The sequence below is a fragment of the Cannabis sativa genome, chromosome 3 (assembly GCF_029168945.1).
Source record: "Cannabis sativa cultivar Pink pepper isolate KNU-18-1 chromosome 3, ASM2916894v1, whole genome shotgun sequence".
Classification (NCBI taxonomy): Eukaryota; Viridiplantae; Streptophyta; class Magnoliopsida; order Rosales; family Cannabaceae; genus Cannabis; species Cannabis sativa.
In genome coordinates, this window is record NC_083603.1 from 42,605,833 (window position 1) to 42,620,324 (window position 14,492).

General features: G+C 32.2%; 2 protein-coding genes across 3 annotated transcripts; one reads left to right on the plus strand and one right to left on the minus strand.

Annotated features, from left to right (window-relative positions):
* The first annotated feature begins 2,354 nt into the window (after positions 1-2,354).
* Positions 2,355-5,275, plus strand: LOC115709730 (UDP-sugar pyrophosphorylase-like). The gene is made up of 4 exons (XM_061111177.1): positions 2,355-2,647; positions 2,999-3,564; positions 3,673-3,806; positions 3,888-5,275. The coding sequence occupies exons 2-4, from the start codon at positions 3,012-3,014 to the stop codon at positions 5,052-5,054; spliced, it is 1,854 nt and encodes a 617-aa protein (XP_060967160.1). The 5' UTR covers positions 2,355-2,647; positions 2,999-3,011; the 3' UTR covers positions 5,055-5,275.
* Positions 4,397-7,870, minus strand: LOC115709731 (protein TAPETUM DETERMINANT 1). Of its 2 annotated transcripts, none has more exons than XM_030637911.2 (4): positions 7,743-7,870; positions 6,819-6,938; positions 6,518-6,619; positions 4,397-5,811 (listed from the first exon to the last, which is right to left on the minus strand). In XM_030637911.2, the coding sequence occupies exons 2-4, from the start codon at positions 6,913-6,915 to the stop codon at positions 5,459-5,461; spliced, it is 552 nt and encodes a 183-aa protein (XP_030493771.2). In that variant the 5' UTR covers positions 6,916-6,938; positions 7,743-7,870; the 3' UTR covers positions 4,397-5,458. The 2 variants fall into 2 exon arrangements, with proteins under 2 accessions (XP_030493771.2, XP_030493772.2); XM_030637912.2 differs by lacking the exon at positions 7,743-7,870 and having other exon boundaries at positions 4,397-5,646; positions 5,741-5,811; positions 6,819-7,733.
* Between the last annotated feature and the right edge of the window lie 6,622 nt (positions 7,871-14,492).

The following is a 14,492-nucleotide window of genomic DNA, read 5'->3' on the forward strand; positions in this document are numbered from 1 at the left end:
TAATTAAAAGTAAACAGATATGAAAAACATTAAATTAGTTAGTGGAAAAAAGAAAGGACAAACAAAAAAAAAAGCATATATTCTTTAAAGAAAAAAAAAAGATACTAAAAGATATTCGATGGTAGCACATATGTGCTCATACCGTAATACGTACAAATATTATTTCTTTACATATTTGAAAAATTAATTGTAAAATAGAATTGTAAAAACTAATAAAAAAAATCTCGTGAAAATAATAATAATTTCAATAGAAAAATCTACTATTTCAAATTTTTTTTAAAAAAAAAATTATACCTCATATTCTAAAAAAGAAATCCATTTATAAAAAAAAATAAAATATTTTTTTTTTTGAATAGAATAAAATAAAAAATTATACCCTATAAATAAATAAATAAATTAAAATATATCTATCATATTGATATATTTTTTTCTTAAACTATAATATATATAAATAAATTAGGAAACAAACCGCGCTTTGCGTGCGTTTGTGTATTATTTATTGATCATTCAATCATAAAACTATATCAAAATTTTAATGTTTAGTTGTATAAAAAAAATATAATAAGAAATATAAATATGATACGATTTAAAAATATATATTTTCAGTAACTTTTTTTACCACTATAAAGAACACAAATATTAATAAAAATCATATCTATTCTATATAAAATGTGGCTATATAACAGAATTCTTGGTTTATGAGAAATTTCTAGGGGCAGTTTTGTCCCATGTGGCTCGCTCTGAAAATTTAGTGGCCCATGGCTTGGCAAAGCATGCTCTGCGGTTAGACGATGAACTATCTTGGTTCGAGGAGGTTCCAGCGCTGGTGGCGGACGTGGGTGTCGTAAATTCATGAGTGATTTTAATCACTTTGTCAAAAAAAAAAAAATATAGATATATATAGATTATGCTTAAATTGACACTATAACATTTATTGTTAAATTCATCTTTAATGGTAAATATACTATTTTAGACTTTATATTTTACAAAAGTTATTAATTAGACTCTCTATTTGTTAAATGACAAAATAGATCCTGTATTTTTCAAAATAGTATAAATAGGACCCTGAACTTATTTTTTTGTTGAAATAAAACTTAATAATAATCTGATCTAGAGATGTTATGACAAGACTGATTACATTTTTTTATCTGTTTATGTTAAGAATTGTTTTCAAGTTGATTTAATAAAAAAATTGTCAAAAATTAAGCTCAAAGTCTTATTTTTATCATTTTGAAAAATACATGGTCCATTTTGTTATTTAACAAAATAGAAAGTCTAATTAATAACTTTTATAAAACAGACGGTCTAAAATAGTATTTATCCTAAATATAATGAGCAATTTATTCTAAAATAATATTCTTTTAATCATAATAAAAAATTATCTGTCGTCTATCGATACCGCTCATCGCATTCATTGAAGTGCCCACACGTACATCAAGCAATTAATAATTATTGAATCTCAGTTCCAGCAAGTTGTTCAAACGAAACCTAACTATCTGCATAAAACATTCAACAATAGAACAAAAATATAGTAGAAAAATAGAAAGAACGACTAAGAGAGTATAAATATTTGAATGAAGAAAAAAAGATAAAAATATATATTAATATTAATAATCGATATTCTTCTATAATTTGAATAATTGATTGAATTAGATAAACAATTTTTTTTTAAGATATAATGGTATACATACGGTTGGAATATTTAGTGGGGTTAGATATTTTTAAAAAATTATATTTTGAACGTATAAAAAAAGATAGGGTGATTTTACATATAATGGTGCACCCTTAACTTGTTTCGGCATCCAGAAAATTTTTTTAGTCTAGTCTTTTTTCATATTCATGTACAACAATGTTCAGACAGTCTATTTTACACGCATATAAAATAAAATAGTCACGCGTGCAACACGGTATTTGAACATAATTTTCGACATGTTAAATTTTTTTAAATTTTTTAAAATTTTGCAGGATGTCTTAAACAACTATAACGTACATGACTATGAGAAAAAATTTGACTAAAAATTATTTCGGATGCTAAAACAGATAGGAGTGCATCAATATATCTATTTTAAGAATGTGCATTGTAGAATTTTCCAAAAAGATAATAAGATGTTAGTTGTTAGTTGTTAGATTAGTATATATATAATCAACAATAATCAACCTAAAATTATTAATTAATATAATTATTAATAATAAAATGATAAAAAAAATATAAGAAAATAAATAAATATTTATAAACTTAATAAAAAATAAAAAAAAAAAGAAAAAGAAAGAATTAAAGATAAAAGATAAGATTAAGGAGATAAAAGATAAAGTTATTTGAAGTAATATTAGAATGACACGTCACCCTCGTACTTCTATATATATTCGAAAGGATTTGATACGATGCGACATCTTTTTTCCAGTTCTTCATCTTCATCTTCGAATAATGTTTTTTTTCTTTTGGAAGAAATCTTCGAATAATGTTGGTTGAGCAAAAATAGGGAAATTTAATCAAAGACTCAACATTTGTGAACCAATTTACGTTTCTAAAACAGAATCAAATCTCTTCTCTTTCATTCCTTCCTTCTGCTCCTTTCTCCAGAACCCATCCACTGGCTGGTCTACTACAATTTCAGATCTAGCTCTCCTCTGCCACCTACCAAATCAGGTAATTAACTCTAAATCCGGTTTATATATATATGTATGATTCTGTGGTGTAAATTTATTTATATGTAAGTTTATATTTGATGGGGATATGCCAAATAATCTTTTGGGCTTCGAAAAAGTGTTCAATTTGTAAAGTTGGGTTAGAAGAAAGTAAATCAGACACAAGTTTTCAATGTTGAAATTCTTTATAATAAATTGGGGATCATGTCTTTTGTGTTTATGATATTGATTTTAATTCTAAGCTTCATGATGATGATGATGCTGAATCCAACATAACAACCATATAAATAGTAGATTCCATGTATAGTATAATACTAACATATTCTAATTCTAAACCTTCTTTGAAAACCAGATCTTCATCATCAATGGCTTCCAACCTATATACCAATGGAGATTTGGCATCTGTGCCTAATCTTGAGAAAAATCTCCACCTGCTTTCTCCTCACCAAGTTGAGATTGCCAAGACATTGTTGGAGTTGGGACAGAGTCATTTGTTCGAGCATTGGGCTGAACCAGGAGTCGATGACGATGAAAAGAGAGCTTTATTTGATCAGGTTACTCTGCTCAATGCAAATTACCCAGGTGGTTTGGAATCATACATTGAGACTGCTAGAGAACTTTTAGCAGATTCAAAAGCTGGGAAAAACCCATTTGATGGATTCACACCTTCAGTTCCAGAAGGTGATATCTTGACTTTTGGTGATGATAACTTCATCAAATTTGAGGAAATGGGTATTAGAGAAGTTGGGAGAGCTGCATTTGTCCTTGTAGCCGGTGGACTTGGTGAACGTTTAGGCTATAATGGAATTAAGGTGGCTCTTCCTAGAGAGACTACTACAGGAGTTTGCTTTCTACAACATTATATTGAATCTGTTCTTGCATTACAAGAAGCTAGCTATGCCTATAATCTCTCACAAGGTCAGATACAAGTACAACCTTGCCTGGATACATTAAACTCAATTATTGTTATCAAAGTCTATTTAATGTTCATATTGAGTAATGATGTAATTTTTTAATCATCTTTAGGAGATCAAGGTGAAAAAAAGATTATTCCATTTGTAATAATGACCTCTGATGACACTCATGCTCGTACGCTGCAACTTTTGGAGTCGAATTCTTATTTTGGGATGGAGCCTAAGCAAGTAAAGCTTTTGAAGCAGGTATAAACATTCAATTATTGATGCCTTACTACTGTTACTGATGAAAGAGCACTCGTAATATACTTGAATTTTTAACTACAGGAAAAAGTTGCTTGTTTAAACGATAATGAAGCAAGGCTTGCATTGGATCCCCAAAACAAGTATAGAATTCAGACTAAACCTCATGGCCATGGTGATGTGCATTCCCTTCTGTTCTCTAGTGGCTTACTCAATGTTTGGCATGATGCTGGTTTGAGATGGGTACTATTTTTCCAAGACACAAATGGGCTTCTTTTCAATGCAATTCCAGCAGCAATAGGTGTAAGTGCCACTAGACAATACCATGTCAACTCTTTAGCTGTTCCTAGAAAAGCAAAAGAAGCAATTGGTGGGATTACTAAACTTACTCACATTAATGATGGGAGAACAATGGTGATAAATGTGGAGTATAACCAGCTTGATCCTCTGCTTAGAGCTTCTTCTGAATATCCTGATGGAGATGTGAACTCATCTGAAACCGGCTATTCTCCTTTCCCGGGAAATATTAATCAACTTATATTAGAACTCGGCCCTTATATTGAGGAGCTCACAAAAACCAAAGGTGGGATAAAGGAGTTTGTTAATCCAAAGTATAAAGATGCAAGCAAAACTTCCTTTAAATCTTCAACAAGGCTGGAATGTATGATGCAGGATTACCCAAAAACACTGCCTCCAACAGCTAGAGTGGGATTTACCGTAATGGATGCATGGTTTGCATATGCACCGGTGAAAAATAACCCTGAGGATGCTGCTAAGGTACCAAAGGGTAATCCGTATCATAGTGCCACTTCGGGAGAAATGGCCATCTACCGTGCTAATAGTCACATTCTTAGAAAGGCTGGTGTTTATGTAGCTGATCCTGTACTAGAGGTCTTCAATGGACAGGAGGTTGAAGTGTGGCCTCGTATCACATGGAAGCCTAAATGGGGTCTCACCTTTAATGATATCAAAAAGAAAGTTAGTGGTAGTTGCTCAATATCTCAAAGGTCCACTATGATTGTTAAGGGTCGCAATGTTTTTCTGGAAAATCTATCCTTGGATGGGGCTCTTGTCATTGATGATGATGGAGTTGAAGAAGATGCAAAAGTAAGAGTTGGTGGTTCGGTACATAATAAGGGTTGGAACATCGAAAAGGTTGATTATAAAGATACTTCAGTAGCTGAGGAGTTAAGAATTAGAGGTTTTAGAATCATCAAAATTGAGCTGCTGGAAAAGAATGGAAAAGAATGATAGTGACCCTGAATTGCCATCCTAAAATCTCTTCTTTTTTATTTTTGAACAAATCATTCTCTTCTTTTTCATTTTGGCTTAATTAATCTTTTTCTATTATATAATTTTTGTTAATAATAAGTAGAGAGAATGATTTTTGTAATAATACGCAGTGTGCTTCATGCGTGAATTTTGTCTCTGAAAATTACAAATAATTTCAAACTCGAAATTTTGTCTCAAAATGACTGTACTCAACATATCACTTCATTCACAATTTCATATATAATAACTATGTATATATAGTAGTAATCCCCAAGTCTATGGACCAATCAAATAACCCCATTTACAGTAGAAAAAAAGAAAAAAAAAATCCCTTTTCATATCATTTATGTAATAACTATGTATTATGGTATATTTAAAACTAATCAACCGCAAATAACAGAAGAAACCGATAAAGGAAAAAGCCTAGTAGTGGAATACTTGAAATTGATAAGAGAACCATTGAGCAAAGGTTTCCCATCATTAACGAGACAATCATCAAATTTAAGACGTTTGAAGATTTTGGGGTTGATGAGATTTACCGAGCTAAACCAGCCACATTTGAGGTGAATGCCTGAGATGTTACAGCCAGTAAAACAGTTATTTAGAATTTCAACTGAGAAGGTTGGTATACCATGTGGCATAGAGGACGTGGGACTTTGGCTCACTATTATATCAGAGTTCGAACAGTTATCACCACCTCTAATTCGGTCCAATTCTATTCTTCCAGATTCTTTTCCTGTAAATCAAATTAAATAATTAAATAAACAAAATAGCCCCTCCACAATGAACATGAGAGCAATAAATTGTAACAGTGAAAAAGGTTATATGTATTGCATAAATTACATTAATGATGTTCCACTTTACAACTAACTTAATTAAACACGTAAGAGTGAATATGAGAATATAATGTATATACAATACATTAATTCATATAAAAAGACCAACAATAGGGAAGAGGTGGTCTACAGACAAAACATACTTTTAGGACGTGATTCTTGATATCTCTATACGACTAATCAGACAAAAAAAAATGAGAAAAAGTGTGTAAAAAAAAATGACTCATATTGCTTTTATTTCCTTTTCTTTTTGCTTTGCGTATTCTACCACCTTACATGTATGTGTATCTTTCCACTTTTTCAACTATTACATTAAATTCTTGTACACTTGAAAATTACAATAACCTAATCATATTGAATTAATTATTAGTTTATTGCTTAAAATAGCTTTTTTACATTTTCTTTATTCAAAAAGAGGAATGCACCTATCAAATTAGGGGTACTAATTAGTCTAGTACTACAAATTCAATGGATAATACACACAATCTGTACTCACTATAAGAATATATATATTAAAAAAAAAGGTTACAGTTAGGACAGGCGCACGTTAGCATTAACCATAACGAAAAATGGGCGTACGATAAAATCACTGACAATTGTGCTTACCACCAAGGAGCTTGCGGTGAATTTCAGTTGTACCTCGACTCATGAGCAGGATGTTCTCTCCTTCACCATTAATGGAGCTTCGTTCGTGTTCGTTACCCAAAACTTTAAGAAAGAAAGAAAGAAAAAAGAGACCAGAAATTAAGACAACTTTTTCAGAAAGTTTAAATAATAATAATATTGCTAATTATTAAAGGAGAAACAAAAAAGAAGAATACAAAACTCAAAAAAAGCATGAAAATCAACCATGGCGGTCGCTGAAAGAACAACAAAAAATAATCGAAAGGAAAGAGTGTATGATTACCAGGTCGAAATGTGAAGAGTAGTAATACGGTGAAGAGTGCGGCTACCGACGCGGCTACCTTCTTCTTCGATGACGACTGTGTTGAAATCATCTCCATATTTTTTTTTCTCTCTCTAAAACCTGTTTTTAAGAGAGAGAAACAATGTTAGATATGAAAGTGAATAGTACCGTGTTCTTATTGCTTGTGAATATATCACATCAATGGCGGATCAATCAATCAAATTCAGAAGAATAACAGTAGCCGTCGATTTTATGGAAAATCTCTCTCTCTCTCTAATATTTGAGAAGACTCACGGGGCTTAGGTATATACACCGCCAGTATATAACTATATATATATATAGATTAGTGGTACTGTAGAATAGATAAATAACGAAGACACCATTAAAAACTAGACAGAGAAATTAATTAATGAAAAATAATAAACTCAAATCTCGAAAATCTCAATCAAGTCGTAATGATTTTACCGGATATAAAATATTTCTCGAAAACGAAGCGTTGCCAAAAAGAAAAGAGAAAACAAAGAAAAATGAAATAGAGATTTTCCAGGAAAATTTCGATAAAAGGACAAATTAGGGAGCGAGTAGCCGAGATCAGTAACAGTACTACTACTACTACTATTAGTACTATTGTACTACTGCCATGTTTTCTCTACATACGACCACATTCATACCAAACCGAAAAAAAAAAGAAAAGAGAGAAAAGCGCACAAGTTGCAGACACATATATATATATATATTGATCTTAATGATCAGACAACAATGGCAGAATTAGTACTAGCTAGAAAAAAAATGGTGGAAAGCGGAAAGCCATATTTGACAAAGCACTACCACAATCGCAAAAGCCTATATCTCCTTATTCCCAAGGATTAATTTCACAAACAACAATAACAACAGCAGCAAATATTACGGATCTATACATAATACCTTTGGAATTGGGATTTGAATGTTTGAGTGTTGATCGAATTAGGGTTTTTGTGTTTTTAGTTCAGATAAGAGAAGAGAGCTAATTAAAGTGAAATATAGACAAGGAGGAAAGCTCTCTTATATATCCGTAGTTTCGGTGTATTAATTAATTTAATATATGACTAAATAATAATAATAAAATATTTTTGTTATTTTACTAGTAGACATTAATATAATATATAAAATTAATATGGATTTTTTTTTATATAACTAGCAACTATATTTTCTCAAAATAGAATGTTTCAAATTCAGATCTCTGCTGTGAAATATTAAAATATTAAAAAATATGTATACCTATTTCTTTTACTTATATCAACTATTTATGCAAAATAATACCATATCAATTGTTACTAAAAAATGAAAGAATTCTTATAAGAAAAGAAAAAAATAACAGAGGGGATATCTTTCTCCTTCCATTTCTTTAGAAAAAAGAAAAAGGAATATCTAAACAAATTGATGGAATTGAAGAGATAGAGAAATATCAAATTTTGAGTTTGTAAAAATGACATTGACTTAATTAATGTTTTTTTTTTTTGGCATGAGTATTCAATATTATGAGTATTCAATATTAGTAAAATTGTAATTTTTTTGTTGTTAATATGAACTTTTTGGGAGTTTTAAATTTATTAATAGACTTTTTTTTTGAGGTAAATTTATTAATAGACTTTTTTTTTTTTTTTGATGAAAAATAACGTTTTTGTACAAGTGTCTTGTTTAACACACTAACAAAACTCTATAATGATGAAACTTAACGAAAATTATAATTCAAAAAATATTGGTATTTATGTTGAAAAAAAAAATTATTATATTTTAAAATATAAAGTATGTTTGGACAAAAAGTAATAATTACATATAAATTATTAATATTTTGTGTGGCAAAATAGTTAGTAATTACACAAAAAAAAATGATATTTTTTTAGTAGTTACACAGTGTAATTTTACTTAATTTTCATAGAGGCAAAAAAAATTGAAAAGTGTAATTTAAACTTCTCAATTACTTTTAATTACACAATTATAATAATTAAATAGTGAGACAAATATATCAAATTACATAATTACCTTTACTTATATACAAATTTAATTACACTATAACCGTTAATATTCCTTACTATTTTTTTGGAAAAGAACTAATATTCTTTACTATTATTACGGTTATAAATATATTTTGACAAATAATTTTATATTAATATAAGAATTAAAAAAGAAAAAAAAAGAATTAAGGAATAGTTAAAGTGCACGTGCGGGTGTTAATTGACAAAACCAATCAAGGAAAACAAGCGTGTGACGTGGGAATTGCCCCAACGAACCACAAACAATTATACCACGTCTTTGTCTCCAAGTTTAATTCGGTGGGTCCCACATAAGTATCTTACATATGTTTTTTTATGACTTTTTGGAATTTTAATTTTAAATTAATAATAATACCATATGTGATTAAAAACAATAATAGTAATTTCTATAACGTTAATAAAAGTGATTAAAATTCTCTACAAATCCCACAAAAAGTCAAAATCTTTATCTGGCGTGTCATTCATGATGCTTTACCGGTAGCTACTTCACTTGTTTGCAGAAATATCATTACTGATTCCACTTGCTCCATTTGTAGACAAGCTTAGGAATTAACAAGACATGCTCTCTTTAGCTACAAATATGCCAAGGCTGTTTGGAGAGCTCGAAACTATATGTTCAATTAGAACGCGTGTACATCGATGCATTGTGGAGACTACTTGTTACATCTTTCAGCAACCTACACGAAATTGGAGATGGAACAAATTTTTTGTACAATGTGGGTCATTTGGACAGAACGTAACAAAGTGGTACATGGTTCTAAAGCAAGAGCTGCCCAAGATTTAGCTACTATTGCCACTGTGTTTATCCAGAATTTCCGAGCTGCTCAACAAAAGCCTACTGCTTCGGATATTCCTGCACCAGCAACACACGTTTCCTGCTTCTACACTTGCACCAGCAATGTACAACTACTGCATCATCAAAACCGTGGTCTCCACCAGCTCCAGGCGCCCTTAAACTGAATGTAGATGCGGCTGTCAATTCCTCAACGAGTACCATTGGTGTTGGGGCTGTTATTAGATATTCTAATGGACATGTAGTGGTTGCTATGTCAATACCAATTGTAGGTAACTTCAAATCCCATGAAATGGAAGCCAAAGCACTCTTCCACAGTCTCAATTGGGCTATTCAACAACAAATATCAATTATGCAAATTGAGACATATGCACTCATGGTGGCAAATGCATTGAAAGCTCCCTTCAATCCAAATTCATCTTTTTTAGATTTAATGGTTGATGTTATTAGTCTTTTATCCTTTTTCCCTAATGTAAATGTTTCACATGTCAAACGTTCAGCAAATGAAGATTGGGATAGCTAAAAGAGAAGACAACCTCTATTACTTAGAACAAGAAATACTTCCTATTTCTATTTCCTGTAATGTTCTTGTTGTCGAGCAAAATTCGCAACACCAAAAGTATGTAATAATATTATTGACAAGAAGAAATTGCTTGAAGAACAATTGCGAGTATTCAATCTATAATGGCGAGTACTCGAGCTGGGAACGTGAATGCTTAACAGAAAACTGGAAAACAACAGGAAGACAGAGGATTATAGTGGTTCAGTCAGATCACGGTCTGCTTAGTCCACTGTAGCAAGAGTTTTCCTAGGTCTCATTTCATGGCGAATCACCCCTTTATATACAAAGCAAGTGTCCAATTAGTTATACAAAGATTGCATTCATTGTCAATCCGTTTACACATTGAATTACAACAATTAAACTAAAAAAATGTAAACATCAATAAATGAATAGCAGTTTTTATTCACTAAATACAGCAACGTATGCGTCTTCTAACATGCGAGCTGACTGTTCATATTCTGATGTAAGCTCGTGGGCTTAAGACAGACCTATCATTTAATTAAGTTTAGGATGTCGGCGTTATTTTATAGTCGCATTTATGGACATCGTATGACAGGCTAATAGAACCTAGACACGCGAGTCTATATTGGTTTATCGAGGCTGTTAGATCATTGGGACTAACTCACATTATAGAGAGTCGATCTCTATGCTTTCGCAGGAGTATGGAAAGGATACTCGCACATATTCTGATACATGCGAGTTGGATCCATTCTCTAGTCCCACATAATGCGAGTTACGGCTATGCGATCAGACTTTGGTCATACTCGCATTATCTCGCTGACTCTATCTCAGGCGAGGTTTAAACTTCGAGGAGTCTCTCATGGACGTCTCAACTTTCATTGGAAATCTGAGTACACATGTCCTCTAAACAGGAGTCTGGTCTCGAGTTTCTAGGTGAGAGAAATCTCACTATAACAGTTCTCTTAGACGAACATCAATGGCATAATTGCCTAGGTCACCCCTCTGTACTCATTACTAATAAAATCAATAAACAGCTACATTTCTCCACAAATTCTTCTATTCCATTTCATTGTCCAATCTGTCATATGGCAAAGTAAAAAAAATTACCTTTTCCATCTAATCAAACTTTTTCTACTGCTGTTTTTGATCTTATTCACATTGACATTTAGGGACCATATCCCATACCTTTAATTGAAGGATACAGGTACTTCCTAACTATTATCGATGACCATTCACGATATACATGGATCTACCTGCTAAAGGCAAAATCTGATGCCCCAACCATTATCCAAAACTTCTTTACTTTTCTCAATATCCAATACAAAAGTAATATCAAAGCTATTAGAAGTGATAATGCCAAAGAATTAACACTCACTAACTTTTACAACTTGAAAGGCACTACACACCACAATTCATGTGTAGGTAGACCTCAACAGAACGTTGTTGTTGAACGCAAGCACCAACATATTCATTGAGACAAAGAGAATGATTTGAGCCCGAATGCCCCAGTAAGATTCATTGAGACCAATTAAGAATTGAAGGATTTGGTGTCTGGTGTAGTAATTTTAAACTTTTTGCATAGCACCACAAGTGCAAGGAGTGTTTGGTTGATACTCGTTGAGTTCATCCCAGAGGGCTTATAACTGGGTGAAATAAGTAGTGACCGAGTTATCACCTTGTTTAACATTGTTAACAGAGGTGTTAAGTTGGAGAATATGAGGGTCGTTACTCTGATTGAAATGATCATGGAGGTTTGTCCACATTTCACGGGCAAGAGTTTTGAACATGATGCTAGCACCAATTTCACGAGACACAGATTGAAAAATCCATGACATCACAGTGTTGTTGCATCGATCCCAAACAGATAGAGAGGGATCATTCAATCATGGACGGAGTAAAGTGCCATCAATGAATGAAGTTTTATTTTTGGCAGCGATATTAATCAATGTCGCTCGCTTCCAAGGCTAAAAGTTATCTTGGCCAGTTAAGAGAAACAAAGAAATGATGTTTGGTTGATCTCCAATTCCAAAGCGATATCGATCATTTTGAGAAGGTTGATTGAAAAAGGCTCGAGATAGGCCTTAATTTGCAAGAAAACAAGAGTTATCATTAAAAGCATATGGCCTTGATTTCTAAGAAAGGGATTGTTACCAGTAAAGAACGAATGGGAGTTCTGGGCAGGTGGAACGGTGTATGGTGGGGTCAAAGCCGTGGTGATGCCGGAAAGAATGGAAGTCAGTGAGGGAACCGTCTGAACCAAGGCTAGAGTTGAAGAAGAGAAAGGCGAAAGCATTGTGGTCGAAGAAGTAAAGAAGTTGTAAGGAAATGACTGGAAAAAGAAAGAAAATAATTGTCTCAGAAGAAAAAAAAAATTCTCAAAATATATTAAACCAATTTAATTGATACTTAATATCTTTAATTTACTTTTTTAGAATTTTATTAATTTACGGTTATTGTTTGATTTTTGTTAATAATGTTTTGATATGCTTACCTAATATTTTTAATTATTCAATACATATAATTGGATTTGAGGAAATTGAGTTTGAAAAGTATTGAGAATGGTGTTTGATTAGATTTTATTAAAATTAAAATAAATTATTGTAATTTTTTTTTTCAAAAACAGTTACTATTAACTATAGTTTTTTCCCAATAATTTACGGATTAATATCCATACCATCACGAATAATTATTAGAGTGTGTCTAATTATATAATTAACTTACGAGGATAAGATAAGTGGGTCGTGTATGCAATTTTAAAAAGTGGGCCCCCCTCTGGCCAAGGCAAAGATAAGTGGGTTTGGACTCTTGAAAGCAATGGTCAGTTTTCATGTAAATCGGCCTACCTTTTCCAGGTCATGGAAACGGCTCCCCTGTGAGGTTGTTCCGTCGCTCTGGAACAAGCTATGGAACAGTAAATTTTGGAGTGCCATAAAGTCTTTTGGTGGTTTATCCTTTCCAAAGCTCTCTCGGCTCGTGATGTTATCAAGAAGAGATTTCCTATTCAGGATGCGAGCTGCCCTTTGTGCGGGACGGGCGAGAAATCTTTGAAACACTTATTTCTCTCTTGTGATGTGGCATTACATGCTTGGAGGTCCTCGCCTTGGGGCATTTATCCTATTTGTGACACTGGTATCCGTATGTGAGATTGGGTGAAATTCATCTGGGACCTGAAACACAAGGGAATTGATGCTGATGCGGTTTTCCTTTATGTTTCGTTTGTAGTTGACACGATCTGGCAGACCCGAAATGAAAAAGTTCACAATAATATTACAGTTTATGTGAAGAAGTGTATTGACTCTATTTGTACTTCTTTTGCAGATTTTTATGCTTCTTTATTTCCCCCCTCCCCCCGACTTATGCCAGAAGGAGATCTGGTCCCTTCCCCTTGAGGATTGGATTAAGTTGAATTGCGATGTAAAAGTGGGATTAGTTAGCATGTGCAGTGCAATTGTTGCCAGAAACTACCTTAGTAAAGTGGTTTGGGTTCAATCGGCTAGGCTGGACTTCTCTGATGCGTTATGTGGTAAGGCGGCGGCCTGCTGCTTGGCTCTATCGGTGGCGAAGGAGCTGGGTTCCAAGTTTGTCATTGTGGAGAGCGACTCGAGGGTAGTTATCAATGCTCTTAATGGGAAGGAGTCTCATTGGGTATTAGAAAACTACGTCTCTTTTTATAATAGTTACTCTCATTTTTTTACTAGCTGTAACTTTATTAATATTAATAGAACTTGTGATTGCGCAGCCCATAATGTAGCTAAGTGGGCGTTCTCCCACCAGAGATTTGGGATTATTCCTATTGATTTCATTCCCTCTGACTTATTATGTAATGATTTTGAGGTCTAACTGATATCTATTAATCTAAGAACGCTTTTATTATAAAAAAAAAAAAAAAAAAAAAATAAAAAAACTTACAAGGATAAGTATGACAATTTAAAAGACGAGTAGTAAAGGAATTTTGTTAAAAATGAACCAGTAGTAAAGGAACCAATATTAGATGTAATCACGGGATATGCCTTCAAAAGACGACTTTATTTCATACTTCATTAAATAATAAATATAGCTTGTATCCTGAAAACATTGTATTAGTTTTTCTCTTCAATCTTCTTTTTTCCTTTTTCTTTTTTCAAAATGCTTTTCTATGTAATTGAGGTTTACTTTTTTTTTTTTTCTCTAATAAATTGTTTGATAATGAGAACCTGAAAATTTAGTCAAAATTTTATAAATGACATGTTATTCTCTCTAAACTCAGAAAAATAGGGAATCGGTCTCTAAACTTGAGATACAACATGAAACACCCACCACCACCAACACAAAAAAAATTTAATCAC

What these genes read in the sequence shown, in the direction of transcription:
- LOC115709730 (XM_061111177.1), top strand. Translation starts at nt 3,012, where the DNA reads ATGGCTTCCAACCTATATACCAATGGAGATTTGGCATCTGTGCCTAAT. An exon ending in TGCCTATAATCTCTCACAAG is followed by an intron (nt 3,565 to 3,672) that starts GTCAGATACAAG and finishes AATCATCTTTAG; the next exon opens with GAGATCAAGGTGAAAAAAAG. An exon ending in AAGTAAAGCTTTTGAAGCAG is followed by an intron (nt 3,807 to 3,887) that starts GTATAAACATTC and finishes TTTTAACTACAG; the next exon opens with GAAAAAGTTGCTTGTTTAAA.
- LOC115709731 (XM_030637911.2), bottom strand. Translation starts at nt 6,915, where the DNA reads ATGGAGATGATTTCAACACAGTCGTCATCGAAGAAGAAGGTAGCCGCG. An exon ending in ACTCTTCACATTTCGACCTG is followed by an intron (nt 6,620 to 6,818) that starts GTAATCATACAC and finishes TCTTTCTTAAAG; the next exon opens with TTTTGGGTAACGAACACGAA. An exon ending in TCACCGCAAGCTCCTTGGTG is followed by an intron (nt 5,812 to 6,517) that starts GTAAGCACAATT and finishes TTTGATTTACAG; the next exon opens with GAAAAGAATCTGGAAGAATA.